The following is a 14,448-nucleotide window of genomic DNA, read 5'->3' on the forward strand; positions in this document are numbered from 1 at the left end:
GCCTCTCCTTTATTCCAAGACTGTGGCCCCGGTTCTAGACTCGTCCAACATTGGGAACATTTTTTCTGCATCTAGCTTGTTCAGTCCTTTAATAATTTTATATGTTTCTATAAGATCCCCCCACATCCTTCTAAACTCCAGTGAATACAAGCCTAGTCTTTTCAATCTTTCCTCATATGACAGTCCCGACATCCCAGGGATCAATCTCGTGAACCTACGCTGCACTGCCTCAATCACAAGGATGTCCTTCCTCAAATTAGGAGACCAAAACTGAACACAATACTCCAGATGTAGTCTCACCAGAGCCCGATACAACTGTCTCAGTGTCAATCTCAATCCCAATCCCTTATTCTTAAACTCTGGCTGCTGTTTCTGGACTCCCCCAACATCGGGAACATTTTTCCTGCATCTAGTCTAACCAATTCTTTAAGAATTTTATATGTTTCTATAAGATTGCCTCTCATCCTTCTAAATTCCAGGGAATACAAGCCCAGTCGATCCATTCTTTCTCATATGTCAGTCCCATCATCCCGGGAATTACCCTGGGGAATGTACGCTGCACCCTCTCAATAGCAATAATATCTTTCCTCAAATTAAGAGACCAAAATTGCACACAATACTCCAGGTGCGGTCTCACCAGGGCCCTGTACAACTGCAGTAGGGCCTCCTTGCTCCTAAACTCAAATCCTCTCGCAAGGAAGGCCAACATGCCATTAGCTTTCTTCACTGCCTGCTGTGCCTGCATGCTTACTTTCAGTTACTGATGTACAAGCACACCCAGGTCTCGTTGCACCTCCACGTTTTCTAATCTGACACCATTCAGATAATAATCTGCCTTCCTGTTCTTCCCATCAAAGTGGATAACCTCACATTTATCCACATTATACTGCATCTGCCATGCAACTGCCCACTCATCCAACCTCTCCGAGTCACCCTGCAGCCTCATAGCACCCTCATTTCAGCTCATACTGCCACCCAGCTTTGAGTCATCCGCAAATCTGGAGATGCCACAGTTAATTCTCTCATCTAAATCGTTAATATATATTTTAAATAACTGGGGTCCCCACACCGAGCCTTGCGGCACCCCACTAGTCACTGCCTGCCATTCTGAAAAGGACCCATTTGGAGTCATTTTGTGTATTTACTTTCTGGAGAGCTAATATGGGTATTGTGGGCTGAAGGGACTGGTTTCCATGGATTCTTGGGTTGGCGGCTCAGTCACTCAAGCCGGTTGTGCTGGCAGCTCACTCACACACGGCTGGTCAGCTGGCAGTTGACGGCTATTCCTTGAGGGTGCGAGGCCACCAAATTCAAGTGCAGTTTCTTCCCACTTCAAGCAGGGTGCTAGGCCGCCAAATTCAAGTGCAGTTTCATACCATTTCAAGCAGGGAGCAAGGCCACTAAAGACAGCCAGTAGTGACCTCTCCCTCCTCCATCTTGCAGAGACTGAGGCACGCCCACACTTCTGGGTTTTATAGTCCCTCCCCCCTCCCAACAGAAGGTGCATGGCCTTCTTGGCATGATAGACAGGAGAGAGAATCTCAACATTTTTTAAACACTAATAACACTTTTATTTTTCATCGATGGGAAAAATCCTTGGCACCTGATGAGCGAAGGGGGACTCTGACTAAGATGGCCAAAAATCACCGCTGTACGTGGTAGCGTTTTTTTCTTCTAAAATCAATATAAAACGCAAACAGGAAGTGGTCAAGATGAGACTTTTAATTATATATAGAAGGCAAGGCAACTTTAATTATGCAAGGCAACTTTAATTAGGCAGCTTTAGCATTTCCAAACCAAAGGCAACACAGCTTTAGCATTTCCAAACCAAAGGCAACACAGCTTTAGCATTTCCAAACCAAAGGCAACACAGATTTAGCATTTCCAAACTATATTTTCAAACCACATTAAGGGCACTGACAGATCAGTAAAACCACTCACAGTTTAGTAGACATGTGTTCAGTGTTATTCACAGCTCAGACTGAGAGACGTGACCCTCTCGCTCCCCCATCTTGCAGAAACTGACTGAGGCACTCAACACTTCTGGGTTTTATAGTCCCCCCGGAAGGGGTGTGGCCTTCAGGAGATAGAATATCAACATTTTTTAAACACTAATAACTTTTATTTTTCATCGATGAGAAAAATCCTCTTGTCTCCCTCTGGGACTCCGAGCAAGATGGCCAAAAATCACAGCCGTAAGTGGCAGCATTTTTTTCTAAAATCAAATATACAGAACAACAGGAAGTGGTCAAGATCAGACTTTTAATAATATAGATGCTAGACTAATTGGGACCCGTTGCCCCAATGCAATATTCCACCACTCACCTATAGCCTCTAACTGCGCAAGCGCGGCTCATTTCCCCTCATCCCCAGCACTCCCTCCCCCTCCTCTTCATGTGTGGGAGGGGAGGAGGGAAGTGGGGTGTGTGGTGGTGGGGGGTGTGGGGTGGGAGTGAGGGGAAGTGGGGTGTGGGTGGACGGGGAGATGTCGGAGGGGTAAGAGAGGGTGGTGGTGTGGGGGGAGGGGGGGGGGGGGGGGGGGGTGGTAGGGGGGAGGGGTGTATGTGGGCGGAAGAGATGTGGGAGGGGAAGGAGGGATGTGTGAGGGGTGTGTGTGTGTGGGAGGGGGGTGTGTGTGGGCAGGGGGGATGTGTGTCTGGGAGGATGTATGTGTTTGGGAATGTGTGGGTGGGTCTGTGTGTGGGGGGGTTGTGGGGGGGGGTGGCTTGTGGGGGTGTTGTGGGGGTGAGGGTGTTGGGGTGAGGGGGATGTGGGGGAGGGGGGTTGTGGGGAGGGGGTGTGTGTGGGAGAGGAGGGGTTGTGGGAGAGGAGGGGTTGTGGGTGAGGGGGGGTGTCGGTGGCGGGGTTTGTGGGCGGTGGTGGGGGTGGTGCGTGTGGGTTGCGTGGGTGTGTGTGGGGGGCGTGGGTGTGTGTGGGGAGCTGGTGTGTGGAGGAGGGGTGGGCTGTGTGGGGCAAGTGACCACGGAGAAAAGATGGGAGAAAAGAGGGGGGCATCACGAGGGAGGGGAAGGGAGGGGAGAGGAGCCAGCGAGGGGGACCAGAGGGGTAGTGGCTGGAATTGATGGTGCGATGGGAACACAGTGGGCGCTGGTCGCTGGTCGTTCTCCTCTGCCAGGATCAGAGTTTCTGCTTTCCGTTTGGCAACATCGGCGATATCTCCGATTCTGGGCTGGGCTGGGTCGGGTCTTCGACGCTGGGCTGCTGCTTGGGGCAGGGCTGCTTCTGGTCCCTCCGAAAGTCCGGTTGGAAACATCCGCCGGCCATCCTCAGCTCCACTAAAGGCGCAATGGTGCAGGAATGGGCAGACTGACCCGGGGAGTGACAGGGGAAGAGACTAATCCGCAAGGTGCTGGAAGGCAGGAGAACAGATCGATCTGCGATCGCGCAGTTTTAAAGATTTTTAAATGCTGCTAACTTTTACGACATTCAACCTATTGGAATGAAACTTGGTGCAATCACAGCATTGGAGAACCCTGAGTGAACTGGCGACAAATCGTAGTGCTATCGTGAACCGTTCTTGCGCAAAAAATAGAATGACCGCCAAACTGGAAGATAACAAGATTAACGTTTTAGTTATGTATAGATGCCGCAGGTGGTATTGTTCAAATATAATTATTGCCTTTTTATTGTACCTGTTCTGTCCTTTTGAAACATAAATCATATCCATGATATATCCCTTTACTGCTAAAGGGATGGACATTTTACTTCGGAGTGACTATGTGAGTCACGTGAGTGACTACGTGAAGAAGACCCCGTCTAGCCACACACGCATCATATCGTCAGACGCATAGCGCAGCGGTAAGTTTAAAAAGCCTGAAGTGGTTTCACTTTCGCTTTCAGGTCGCTTTCTTCCAAGAGACTGCTGTGTGCTATACAAGTTAGAATGGAGAAAGTGCGTAAAGGAAAGAGGAGGCGTACCGCAGGTAAAACTCGAGAAGACCGCGGGTCTGCGAGTAGCGGGCACCCGCTTGAGGAGTTGGTGGCAGCGAGCCATTGACTACAGAAGCGGTCATACAAAGTACCGTTGCTGCGCCATTAAGGCGCAAGGCCAAGAAAAGTCTGTTCGGCCAGTAGACTCTGAGGAGTCAGACCCGGAGTTTTCCTCTTCTCAGACAGAGATTATGTCTACTTGGGCCACAAATCTAGAATTCCTCATGGGGAAAATGATTTATCAGCACCCACTCCAGGAGGAGTACAGCCCGCGTTGGCCTATGGGAGAGCCAGCGCAGGGAGTGCCTGGAAAAGGTCCGGCTCAGCGTTGGCCTACAGGACAGCCAGCGCAAGCAATGTCTGAGGGAAGACAGTTTATGCATTGGCCTACAAGAGAGCCAGTGCCAGCAGCACCTGAAAGAGGGCTGCCAATGCGTGGGCCTATGGGAGAGCCCACGCGGGGAGCACCGGTAAAAGGGTTTGCTATGTGTGGGCCTACGGGAGAGCCAGCGCTGGAAGCACCTGAAGCAGGGATACCAGATCGCCCCCATCATGAGGAGGATTATTTTACGGGGCAGCAAGATTCGGATGACGAATCATATGAGGACCAAAGCCCAATAACAGAGCCTAAAATACCAGGTCTGGCCCAAAAATTTGCCGTCCCCAGACTGAAAAGGGAACCATTGGGAAATGAATTAGCAATGACAATAAACTACTTGCTCTCCCATCAGCTCCAGGAACTGACTATGGACGAGATTGTCAAAAAAATATGAAACCCTGCAGAATTGCGCACTGCTAGCAGTGAATAATGTAATATGGGGCTATTTGGACATTGCAGTATGCGCACAAGAAATGAAATTACAGCGGGTGTTGAAGTTGCTGGAGTCAGGCATTACGGCTTTCGCCAGAGGCTTGGATGAAGAATACGTGTCTGTATCACAACAGGATGCCTTAGCACTCATGTGCAGTGCACACTTTGAAATAAACCGTATTCGTAAAAGTGCTATAAGGCCTAACATACATCCTAAATTTGCGGGGCTCTGTAAACCAACTAATATTCAATTACCTAATCTGCTTTTTGGAGAGAATCTAGCTAAAAGGGTAAAAGACCTGAATGAAGAAGCAAAAACCATGGGGATGATGAAACCACCGGTGCTCAGCAGATCAGTTCGAAGGCAATTTCCCTACCGACGGGCGGTGACTGGGGCCGATGAAGGAACAAGTCGGTCCTTCCCATATACGCGTTATTGGCGCACTGCTCCTGGGGCATGTGGAGGTTACAGTGTTGCCACTAAGAGCAGGGGACAACAATTGTCACCGGCAAACCCTGAGGTAGGTGGGTCTGGTCCTGAAAGAGACTTACAAGTTGGGGGAAGATTACAATTCTTCCTAAAAGAATGGCAAGAAATAACATCTGATGCATTTGTACTGTGCAGTATTATGGGGTTTAGAATTGAATTATACCCGTATATATCCCCCTACTCAACATGTTTCAAGCTGGACACGTATTTTCTCAAAAGTAGAGAATATGGAGATTCAGACAGTACTTGAAATATTGTGTAAAAAAGGGGTAATTGAGAAGTCAGTTCACCAACACCACAAAGTATATTTTCTAGAGCAAAAAAGGATGGTGGGTGTAGAATTATTCTCGATCTGACGAGTCTTAACACCTTTGTACAGTATAAACATTTTAAAATGGAGACATTTGCCAATGCTATACAGCTAATTTCAAGGAAATGCTACATGGCTAGCTTAGATCTTCAAGATGCATATTAGTCTGTGGCTGTGCATGGTAATGATCAGAGATATTTAAAATTTAGCTGGATGAGTCAATGATGGCAATTTAAAGCATTGCCTAATGGTTTAACCACAGCTCCTAGACTATTTACCAAATTGTTAAAGCCAGTCTTAGCACTACTAAGAGCTCAGGGCCATTTGGTAATGGCCTATTTGGATGATATTTTGATTGTCTGGGACACTCGGTGTCAATAGGCAAGCTCGCATTCGAGAGGCTGAGGTTTATTATCCATCCAGATAAGTTCAAATTGTCACCAAGCACAGTAATTGATTACTTGGGTTTCACTATTAATTCAGGGCACATGAAAGTGACTGCCCAATGATAAAAGGCTGCAGTTAATTGAAGGTTGTATCAAGCTCATTACACAGCATCAACCCTCAATTAGGCAGGTGGCAAGCTTGCTTGGCAAACTATTCGCTTCATTTCCAGCTTTGCAGTTTGGACCACTGCATTATCAGCAATTACAGCGAGCAAAGGTACAGGCATTGAGGATACATTCAGGGCATTTTGACAGGCCCATGCAATTGCCAGTTGCAGCTATTACTGAAATACAATGGTGGATCAGGAGTGTCTCAAATGCTTCCAGGGAAATTCTGGTTGAAACGCCTTCCATTATTCTATAGACTGATGTAAGTCCTCTAGGTTGGGGCGCTGTGGAGGTAGATGGAATGTGGAGGAAGTACCTTTGCTCCACGTACAAAGGGTCAATTACCTAGAGCTTTTAGGAACATTTTATGGGCTTAAAGTTTATTGCTCTAATATGCAAAACTTGCATGTTCAGGTACAGATTGACAACACTACAGCAGTAGCGTATGTTAATCATATGGGTGGAATCAAGTCAGAATCTTGTGATAGATTGGCAAACATGATCTGGAGCTGGTGTATTATCAGACACATTTGGCTTTCGGCCATCTACCTACCAGGTAGATTCAACATAATTGCAGACATCAGGTCACGTAAATTCAATGACAATACAGAATGGATGTTGAATCGTGACAAATTTAATAAGATTGTTGCAAGGTTCGAGATGCCAGAAATTGACTTGTTTGCATCCAGACTTAACCACCAAGTACCTAAATATGTTTCATGGAAACCAGATCCTGGGGCAGTAGCAGTGGATGCGTTCTCGCTGCATTGGGGTGGAATGTTTTTGTATGCATTTCCTCCATTTTGCCTCATTAGTCGGTCTACAAAAGATCAAACAGGACTCCGCTTCAGGAGTATTGGTGGTACCAGACTGGCCTACACAACCATGGTACACTCTGGTGTTAAAAATGATCACAAAGCCTCTTATGATTATTCCAAAACAGAAAAACCTACTTGTGCACCCTTCACATCCTTTACATGATCGTATTGGCTTGTTGATTTACAGATTCTAAGGAGGCCATATCTTGGAAGAGGACTATCAGATCGTACTGTGAATGTGATTGTAGCAGCCTGGAGGGATAGTACCCAGAAGCACTACATTTCTTACATAAGGAAATGGGAGATGTTTTGCTTAAGGCAGAATATTTCATACCACACTGCAGACATCCCAGATGTATTAGAATTTCTGTCAACTCTCTATTTTGATTTTAAGTTAAGCTATAGTGCGATCAATACTGCAAGGAGTGCTCTCTCTGCATATTTATGGAGGGAATCAGAACAATATCTTGTAGAGTCACACCCTTTGGTCTGTAGGTTTATGAAGGGAATTTTCAATCCCAAGACTTCTAGACCCAGGTATACAATAATCTGGATTGTAAGAGATGTGCTGATGCTCCTTCGTCAATGGACTCCTATTTCAGATCTGTCCTTGGCCAAAGTTACCATGAATGCAGTCATGCTCATGGCACTGGTTTCAGCACAGAGAGTACAGACATTGCAGAAACTACGAATAGACAGGATAGAAATAGCAGCAGAGGCCATTACATTCTATGTCTATGATTTGCTCAAACAGACCTGGAGTCACGGGGTGTGTTGGTTTTTTCAGCATATCCTACGGATCCATGCCTATGTGTAGTGTCACATTTACGAAGTTACATTGAAGCCACCAGAACCTTAAGAGGTGTAGAATCAGCATTCTTTATCAGCCATAAAAGAACGCATAAGAAAGTGTCGGTGCAGACTATCTCAAGGTGGCTGAAGCAGGTGCTGGTTGATGCAGGTATTGATACTGACAAATTTAAATCTCATACCACCAGGGTGGCATCAACATCGGCAGCCAAGGATTTGGACGTCACAATAGACCATATCCTCGCGGCAGCAGGATGGGCAAGTGAACGAATGTTTCACAAGTATTACCATAAGGCGATTGCAGAACCTGGGGTATTTCGTGGTGCTGTTTTGGATTCAATGTTCAGTTTCCCCCTGTGATAGAGGGGTTACTATTGTTGTGATAAATAAACCATTAACTGATTGCATCAATGTTATGGTTATGCATTGTTGATTACTTTATTCATTCAGAGTCAATCAATGCAGTGAGACGCCTGGATTTGAATCTACGGCATGAAATCTCAAAGCTTTGACATCTTCACGTAGTCACTCACGTGACTCCGAAGTAAAATAGTACGATTAAACGAGAACTTACTAGTTTGAAGTTTGATCTTTATTTTATGAGGAGTTACGATGAGGGACTACGTGCCCTCCGCTCCCACCCCTCATAAATGTCATCTGGAAGTTCTAGTCCTCACATCTTACTATTATACTTCAGTCACTATTATCTGTGATTTCACACCGCTGCTTTGAAGATTGACGGGTGTGCGGCTGGACGGGGTCTTCTTCATGTAGTCCCTCATCGTAACTCCTCATAAAACTTCAAACTGGTAAGTTCGCGTTTAATCTTACTATTATAGATCAAACTGCTTTTCATGAATTGAATAGTTGATCTGAACAACTTTTCATGAATGATAACCTTACCTACAAGGAGCGCTCACATATATTTTAAATTAAATCATGGACCTGGCATAGCCATGGTTCCTATATCATGACTCTGATTTCACCAAGAACATACTGGAAAAACATGCATCATACATTTAAACTCACCACTCAGGGCTCCAATTAAATATTGATATGGCTGGTAGCTCCATTATGATTTATTTTTTTATCTCTGACAGAGGGTTCCCTGTACTTTGAAATACATGTTTCTTAAAAACTTTGTGATCGAGGATATTGCACTGCTTCACTCACCACTATAACATGCCTGGTTACAAATAGACAAATCATGAATGGCTGCTCTATTTTAATTCAGAATGAGATTAAAAAACATCAACACATATACTATTAGGTGAGGTATTTCCTCAAGGGTCCATAAACTTGGAGACAGATATGTTGGCACATTCTGAAAATTGAGAACAACAAGTCATGTCAGACAACGATAGATTAACGTGGTTTGAAAATATATGTTGTAAATTCTACATGAATATTACATAATTAAAGCTGAGGAACTATTAATTGAAATGTATCTGATTACCATGGTATTTTAAACTTTATTTTGAAACCTTGGTGTAATAGACTCACATACTGTGAGAGACGGCATTGTTTGACTGGGTTTATAGTATTTAATCCAACACCAAAACCGTAATGAATAATCTAAGCTGGGAGTGATATATTGATAGGGGTGCTAAGAGTCAGGTGAACTGTTAAACAGATGTGACAGGTTGTTCGACTGTTTAAAGCTGACCAGAAATGTCTCTGTTTCTTAACCAAGATTCATCCCTTGAGGAAGCACCAAAACAAATCAAGTTATCCAATTCCATTTAGTGCAACATGGCAGAAATTTGCCAACTGGAAAAATGTGCAGCATTTCCCAAATAATTAAATGTCTGGGTCAATAAATATTATTTTCATTAAATAAGACAAGCATTTATGCTGAGAACACAAAATGAAGAGAAATTTAATAAAGCATACTCTTGAGATAAAACAAAATATTCAACTTTATTCCATATATATGAAACACCTGTTTTAAAGTCATAGAGTGATACAGTGTGGAAACAGACCCTTTAGCCCAACTTTCCCACACTGGCCAACATGTCCCAGCTACACTTGTCCCATCTGCCTGCATTTGGCCCATATCCCATGTACCTGTCTAACTGCTTCTTAAACATTGGGATAGTCCTTACCTCAACTACCTCCTTTGGCAGCTTGTTCCATGCACCCACCACTCGTTGTGTGAAGATTTCACCCCTCAGATACCTATTAAATATTTTCCCCTTCACCTTAAACCTATATCTGGTCCTTGATTCACTTACTCTGGGTAAGAGACTCTGTGCAACTACCTGATCTATTCCTCTCATGATTTTATACACCTCTATAAGATCATCCCTCATCCTCCTGCACTCTAGGGAATAGTCCCAGCCTGCTTAACCTCTCCCTATAGCTCAGACCCTCTATGTAAGAAGTATAAGTAAAACTAAGTTGGCTAACTTCATAAAAGGTACTTTATTAAGAATACATACGCGAGGCTAGCCGACTTCGGGGCTGTGGTTGCGGTGCGACCCAACTTCCGACCCGACTTTGGAGCCTCGGAGGCTCAGCCGCGGGCCAGTAGACGACATCGTCGGGAGCTCACAGGTCACAGGTTGGTGACCTGTTTTTCTGGAGCTCCCGCAACTACAGCTGCGTCCGCTGGACTGGAGGGTGGCAGCTTCGGCAGCTTCGACAGCCCGGGTTTGAACCGGCCAGTTTGCAGAGCTCGGATTCGGCCGCTGGACTTGCTCACCATCACCCGGTGGGGTCACAACATCGGAGGCCTGGATTGCCTCAGCACAGAGGGAGAGCAAGGAGGGAAGAGACAATGACTTTGGGACTTTAAACGTTGAGTGTTTGTTTGTTATTTATTCCATGTCATGACTGCAGGCTAAACCATTTTGTTGCACTGAAAAGTGCAATGACAATAAAATTGAATCCAATCCAATCCAATACAGAGACCATGGCATTGGCATCTGCAAGGTATCTGCAAGGTACAGCATCTTAGATTAAACTGAGGTCTTAGCTTATCGCACACCATCAGGACAGCATAGTGGAAGCCCGGCATGGATTATGGATGGGGTTGGCAATAGTAAAACCAGACATGGATCAAATCAACAATAGTGATTGATCTGCATCCTCCTTCTTAGGCTTTTGCGTCAGAAGCTAAATACTAAAGGGCCTGTCCCACGGTGATTTTTACAGTGACCGCGGCATCATTGACTGACATATCAGGTCACTTCACATAACCTTAACAGCTTAACATTTTGAACATATAGCCTCCTTCAGCACATTGATAACTTGATGAAGCACGGGTAGATCTGTGTATTCTTGTGCAGGAAACACAAAACGTTTACTAACCTGTTAGGAAAGCAAATGGCATATTAGCTGTTATTGCAAGGGGGCTGAAGTTTAGAAAGGGAAGTAATGCTACAGCTTTACCACAGCTGACAATAGCTATTACCAAAGCTTGGCCATACTAGGAACACTGCACAGATTTGGTTCCATTACACGCGATCCTAAGGGGTTGAGGTTGGGCATATAAGGTAGATGTTGAGATATTTCCAATAGGCAGAGTTTTCAACAAAGGAGAATAAGTGAGAAACAGAGAATCACACTATTTTTGTGAATCCTAAATCACACTTTTATCCTATTCACAGAGATTGGGATCAATTTTGATCACATCTGGCAAAAAACGTTAACAGTTCTGAATCCGATGAAACCAGCAGATGGCAGCATTATGAATGAGACTGATCTGGCAGGACCAATGGTCTTCTGTTTGGCATTTGGAGCCACATTGTTGCTGGTATGTTAAAATGACAGCATAAAGGATACAACATGGAAATATTTAATTTACCTCAGGCATTTCCTTCCTCTTTCAAATATTTTTCTTGTATATTATGTATTTCATTTACCACACCGTGAAAATCAGAAGAAATAATTTTACTTTATTTTTGTAGGAATGTCACCGCATGCCTGAGGCTGTTTCTCTCAGAAAAGATAATTGACACAATGCCAATGTTATTCACAATAACAAGCAAATTTTTAAAATAAATTGCGTAAAACAAGTTTTGACCTGATTTGCTTTGCCTTTTTAAAAGAGGGCACAGAGAAAGGTATTTGTATTTTAATAAGATGCTAGTTAATCTGCTGATACACATTGTGAAAAAAAGCTATTTTATTATATTTATGTATATTCTGATGATACCACATCTTCAAAATGTGTTTGTCAATAATTGTGTTTGACATATGAGATGCAACAACTTTTCCACACTAATGCCTTGCATAATGTCAAGTTATATGAGTCTGAAGAAGGGTCTCGACCCAAAACGTCACCCATCCCTTCTCTCCAGCTGTGCTGCCCGCCCTGCTGAGTTAATCCAGCATTTTGTGTCTATCTTCAAATTATATGAGATCAGGCTTAGGAATAGTTAAATAGAGGACAAAAGAAGCATTTACCATAAGCAATAAATAGAAGCAACATTGCAAGTACTTATCATAAACTTTTGAGGGTCAATAGACAATAGGTTCAGGAGTAGGCCTTTCGGCCCTTCCAGCCAGCACCGCCATTCATGGCTGATCATCCACATTCAGTACCCCGTTCCTGCCTTCTCACCATATCCCCTGACTCCGCTATCTTTAAGACCTCTATCTAAAAGCCCTATCCCACTGTACGAGTTCATTCAAGAGTTCTCCTGAGTTTGCTCTTATTCGAACTCGGAGATTTATGGTAATGGCCGCTCGTAAGTACTCGGGGCTCTCGTGGACATTTTTCAACATGTTGAAAAATCTTCACGAGTCTTCCCGAGTTTACCGCTTTTCCCGGGTACCTGCCATTGACGTTATGAGCCGCTAAGAGATGTCCCGACCTCCAACGTACCCGCTATGTTCATTCTACGTGCTTACCACGAGTTTGTTTTGTTTTTTAAACTCATGAGAGCACTTGAATGAACTCGTACCGTGGGACAGGGCTTTAACTCTTTCTTGAAAGTATCCAGAGAATTGGCCTCCTGATGCAGAGAATTCCACAGATTCACACCTTTCTGGGTGAATAGGTTTTTCATCATCTCTGTTCTAAATGGCCTACCCCTTATTCTTAAACTGTGGCCCCTGGTTCTGGATTCCCCCAACATCGGGAACATGTTTCCTGCCTTCAGCATGTCCAATCCCTTAATAATCTTATATGTTTCAATAAGATCTCCTCTCATCCTTCTAAATTCCAGAGTATACAAGCCCAGCCGCTCCATTCTATCAACATATGACAGTCCCGCCATCCCGGGAATTGACCTTGTGAACCTATGCTGCAATCCCTCAATTGCAAGACTTTCCTTCCTCAAATTTGGAGACCAAAATTGCACACAATACTCCAGGTGTTGTCTCACTAGGGCCCTTTACAATTGCAGAAGGACCCCTTTGTTCCTATACTCAACTCCTGTTGTTATGAAGGCCAACATGCCAATAACTTTCTTCACTGCCAGCTGTACCTGCATGCTTACTTTCATTGACTGATGAACAAGGACCCCCCAGATCCCGTTGTACTTCTCCTTTTCCTAACATGACACCATTCAGATAATAATCTTCTTTCCTATTTTTGCCACCAAAGTGGATAACGTCACATTTATCCACACTAAACTGCATCTGCCATGCAGCTGCCCACTCACCCATCCTGTCCAGGTCACCCTGCATCTTCATAGCATCCTTCTCACAGTTCACACTGCCACCCAGCTTTATGTCATCTGCAAATTTGCTAATGTTACTTTTAAATTCTTCATCTAAATCATTGATGTATATTGTAAATAGCTGTGGTCCCAGCACCGAACCTCGCGGTACCCCACTAGTCACTGCCTGACATTCTGAAAGGGACTCGTTAATACCTACTCTTTGTTTCCTGTCTGCCAACCACTTCTCTATCCATGTCAGCACTCTACCCTCATACCATGTGCCCTAATTTTGCCCACTAATCTCCTATGTGGGACCTAATCAAATGTTTTCTGAAAGTCCAGGTACACTACATCCTCTGGCTCTCCCTTATCCATTTTCCTAGTTACATCCTCAAAAAATTCCAGAAGATTAGTCAAACATCATTTCCCCTTTGTAAATCCATGCTGACTCGTGTGCTCACAACTTTCTATTGAGTATAATTGATCGATATAAAATTGTCAGCAAAGCAAAGGCAATTCCTGAAATATTAAGTAGGTGGGCAAGGCTATATTCCAGTAGCAAGCATGCATGAAATTAGCACTGATTTTATTTTCAGTGTTTGCATCGAAAGATTATGTTTATGATTTGCCTGTGGACGAGTGCAAATTGAAATAATTACTTTGACAGTGTGTGTATATTAATCTTATAATATTTTAAATATAATTATCCATAGTTATGGATAAAGACAGGGCGGGCCCGCGAGTTAAAATTCTAAATTGGGGTAAGACCAACTTTGATGGTATTAGACAGGAACTCGCTGAAGTTGATTAGAGCAGGTTTTTTGCAGGAATAGGAACATCCGGAAAGTGGGATGCTTTTAAAAGGGTGGTGACAAGAGTTCAGTTAGAGTGAAGGATAAGGCAGGTGACAAGAGAAATTGAGGCTCTGGTCAAGAATAAGAAGGAGGCATGATACGGCTAGAGACAGCCAATATCAAGTGTATAAGAAGTGTTTAAGAAGGAACTGCAGATGCTTGAAAATCGAAGGTACACAAAAAAGCTGGAGAAACTCAGCGGGTGCAGCAGCATCTATGGAGCGAAGGAAATAGGCAA

General features: G+C 44.1%; 1 protein-coding gene across 1 annotated transcript in view; it reads left to right on the forward strand.

Moving 5' to 3' along the window:
* Positions 1-14,448, forward strand: part of LOC129698016 (protein YIPF5-like) — a 46,820-nt gene that overhangs the window by 13,296 nt on the left and 19,076 nt on the right. The window contains exon 4 of the mRNA XM_055636836.1: positions 11,356-11,501. Within this exon, the coding sequence (XP_055492811.1) occupies positions 11,356-11,501 (146 nt within the window). The remainder of the gene's footprint in view (positions 1-11,355; positions 11,502-14,448) is intronic.

Source organism: Leucoraja erinacea, chromosome 1 (genome assembly GCF_028641065.1).
Source record: "Leucoraja erinacea ecotype New England chromosome 1, Leri_hhj_1, whole genome shotgun sequence".
NCBI lineage: Eukaryota > Metazoa > Chordata > Chondrichthyes > Rajiformes > Rajidae > Leucoraja > Leucoraja erinaceus.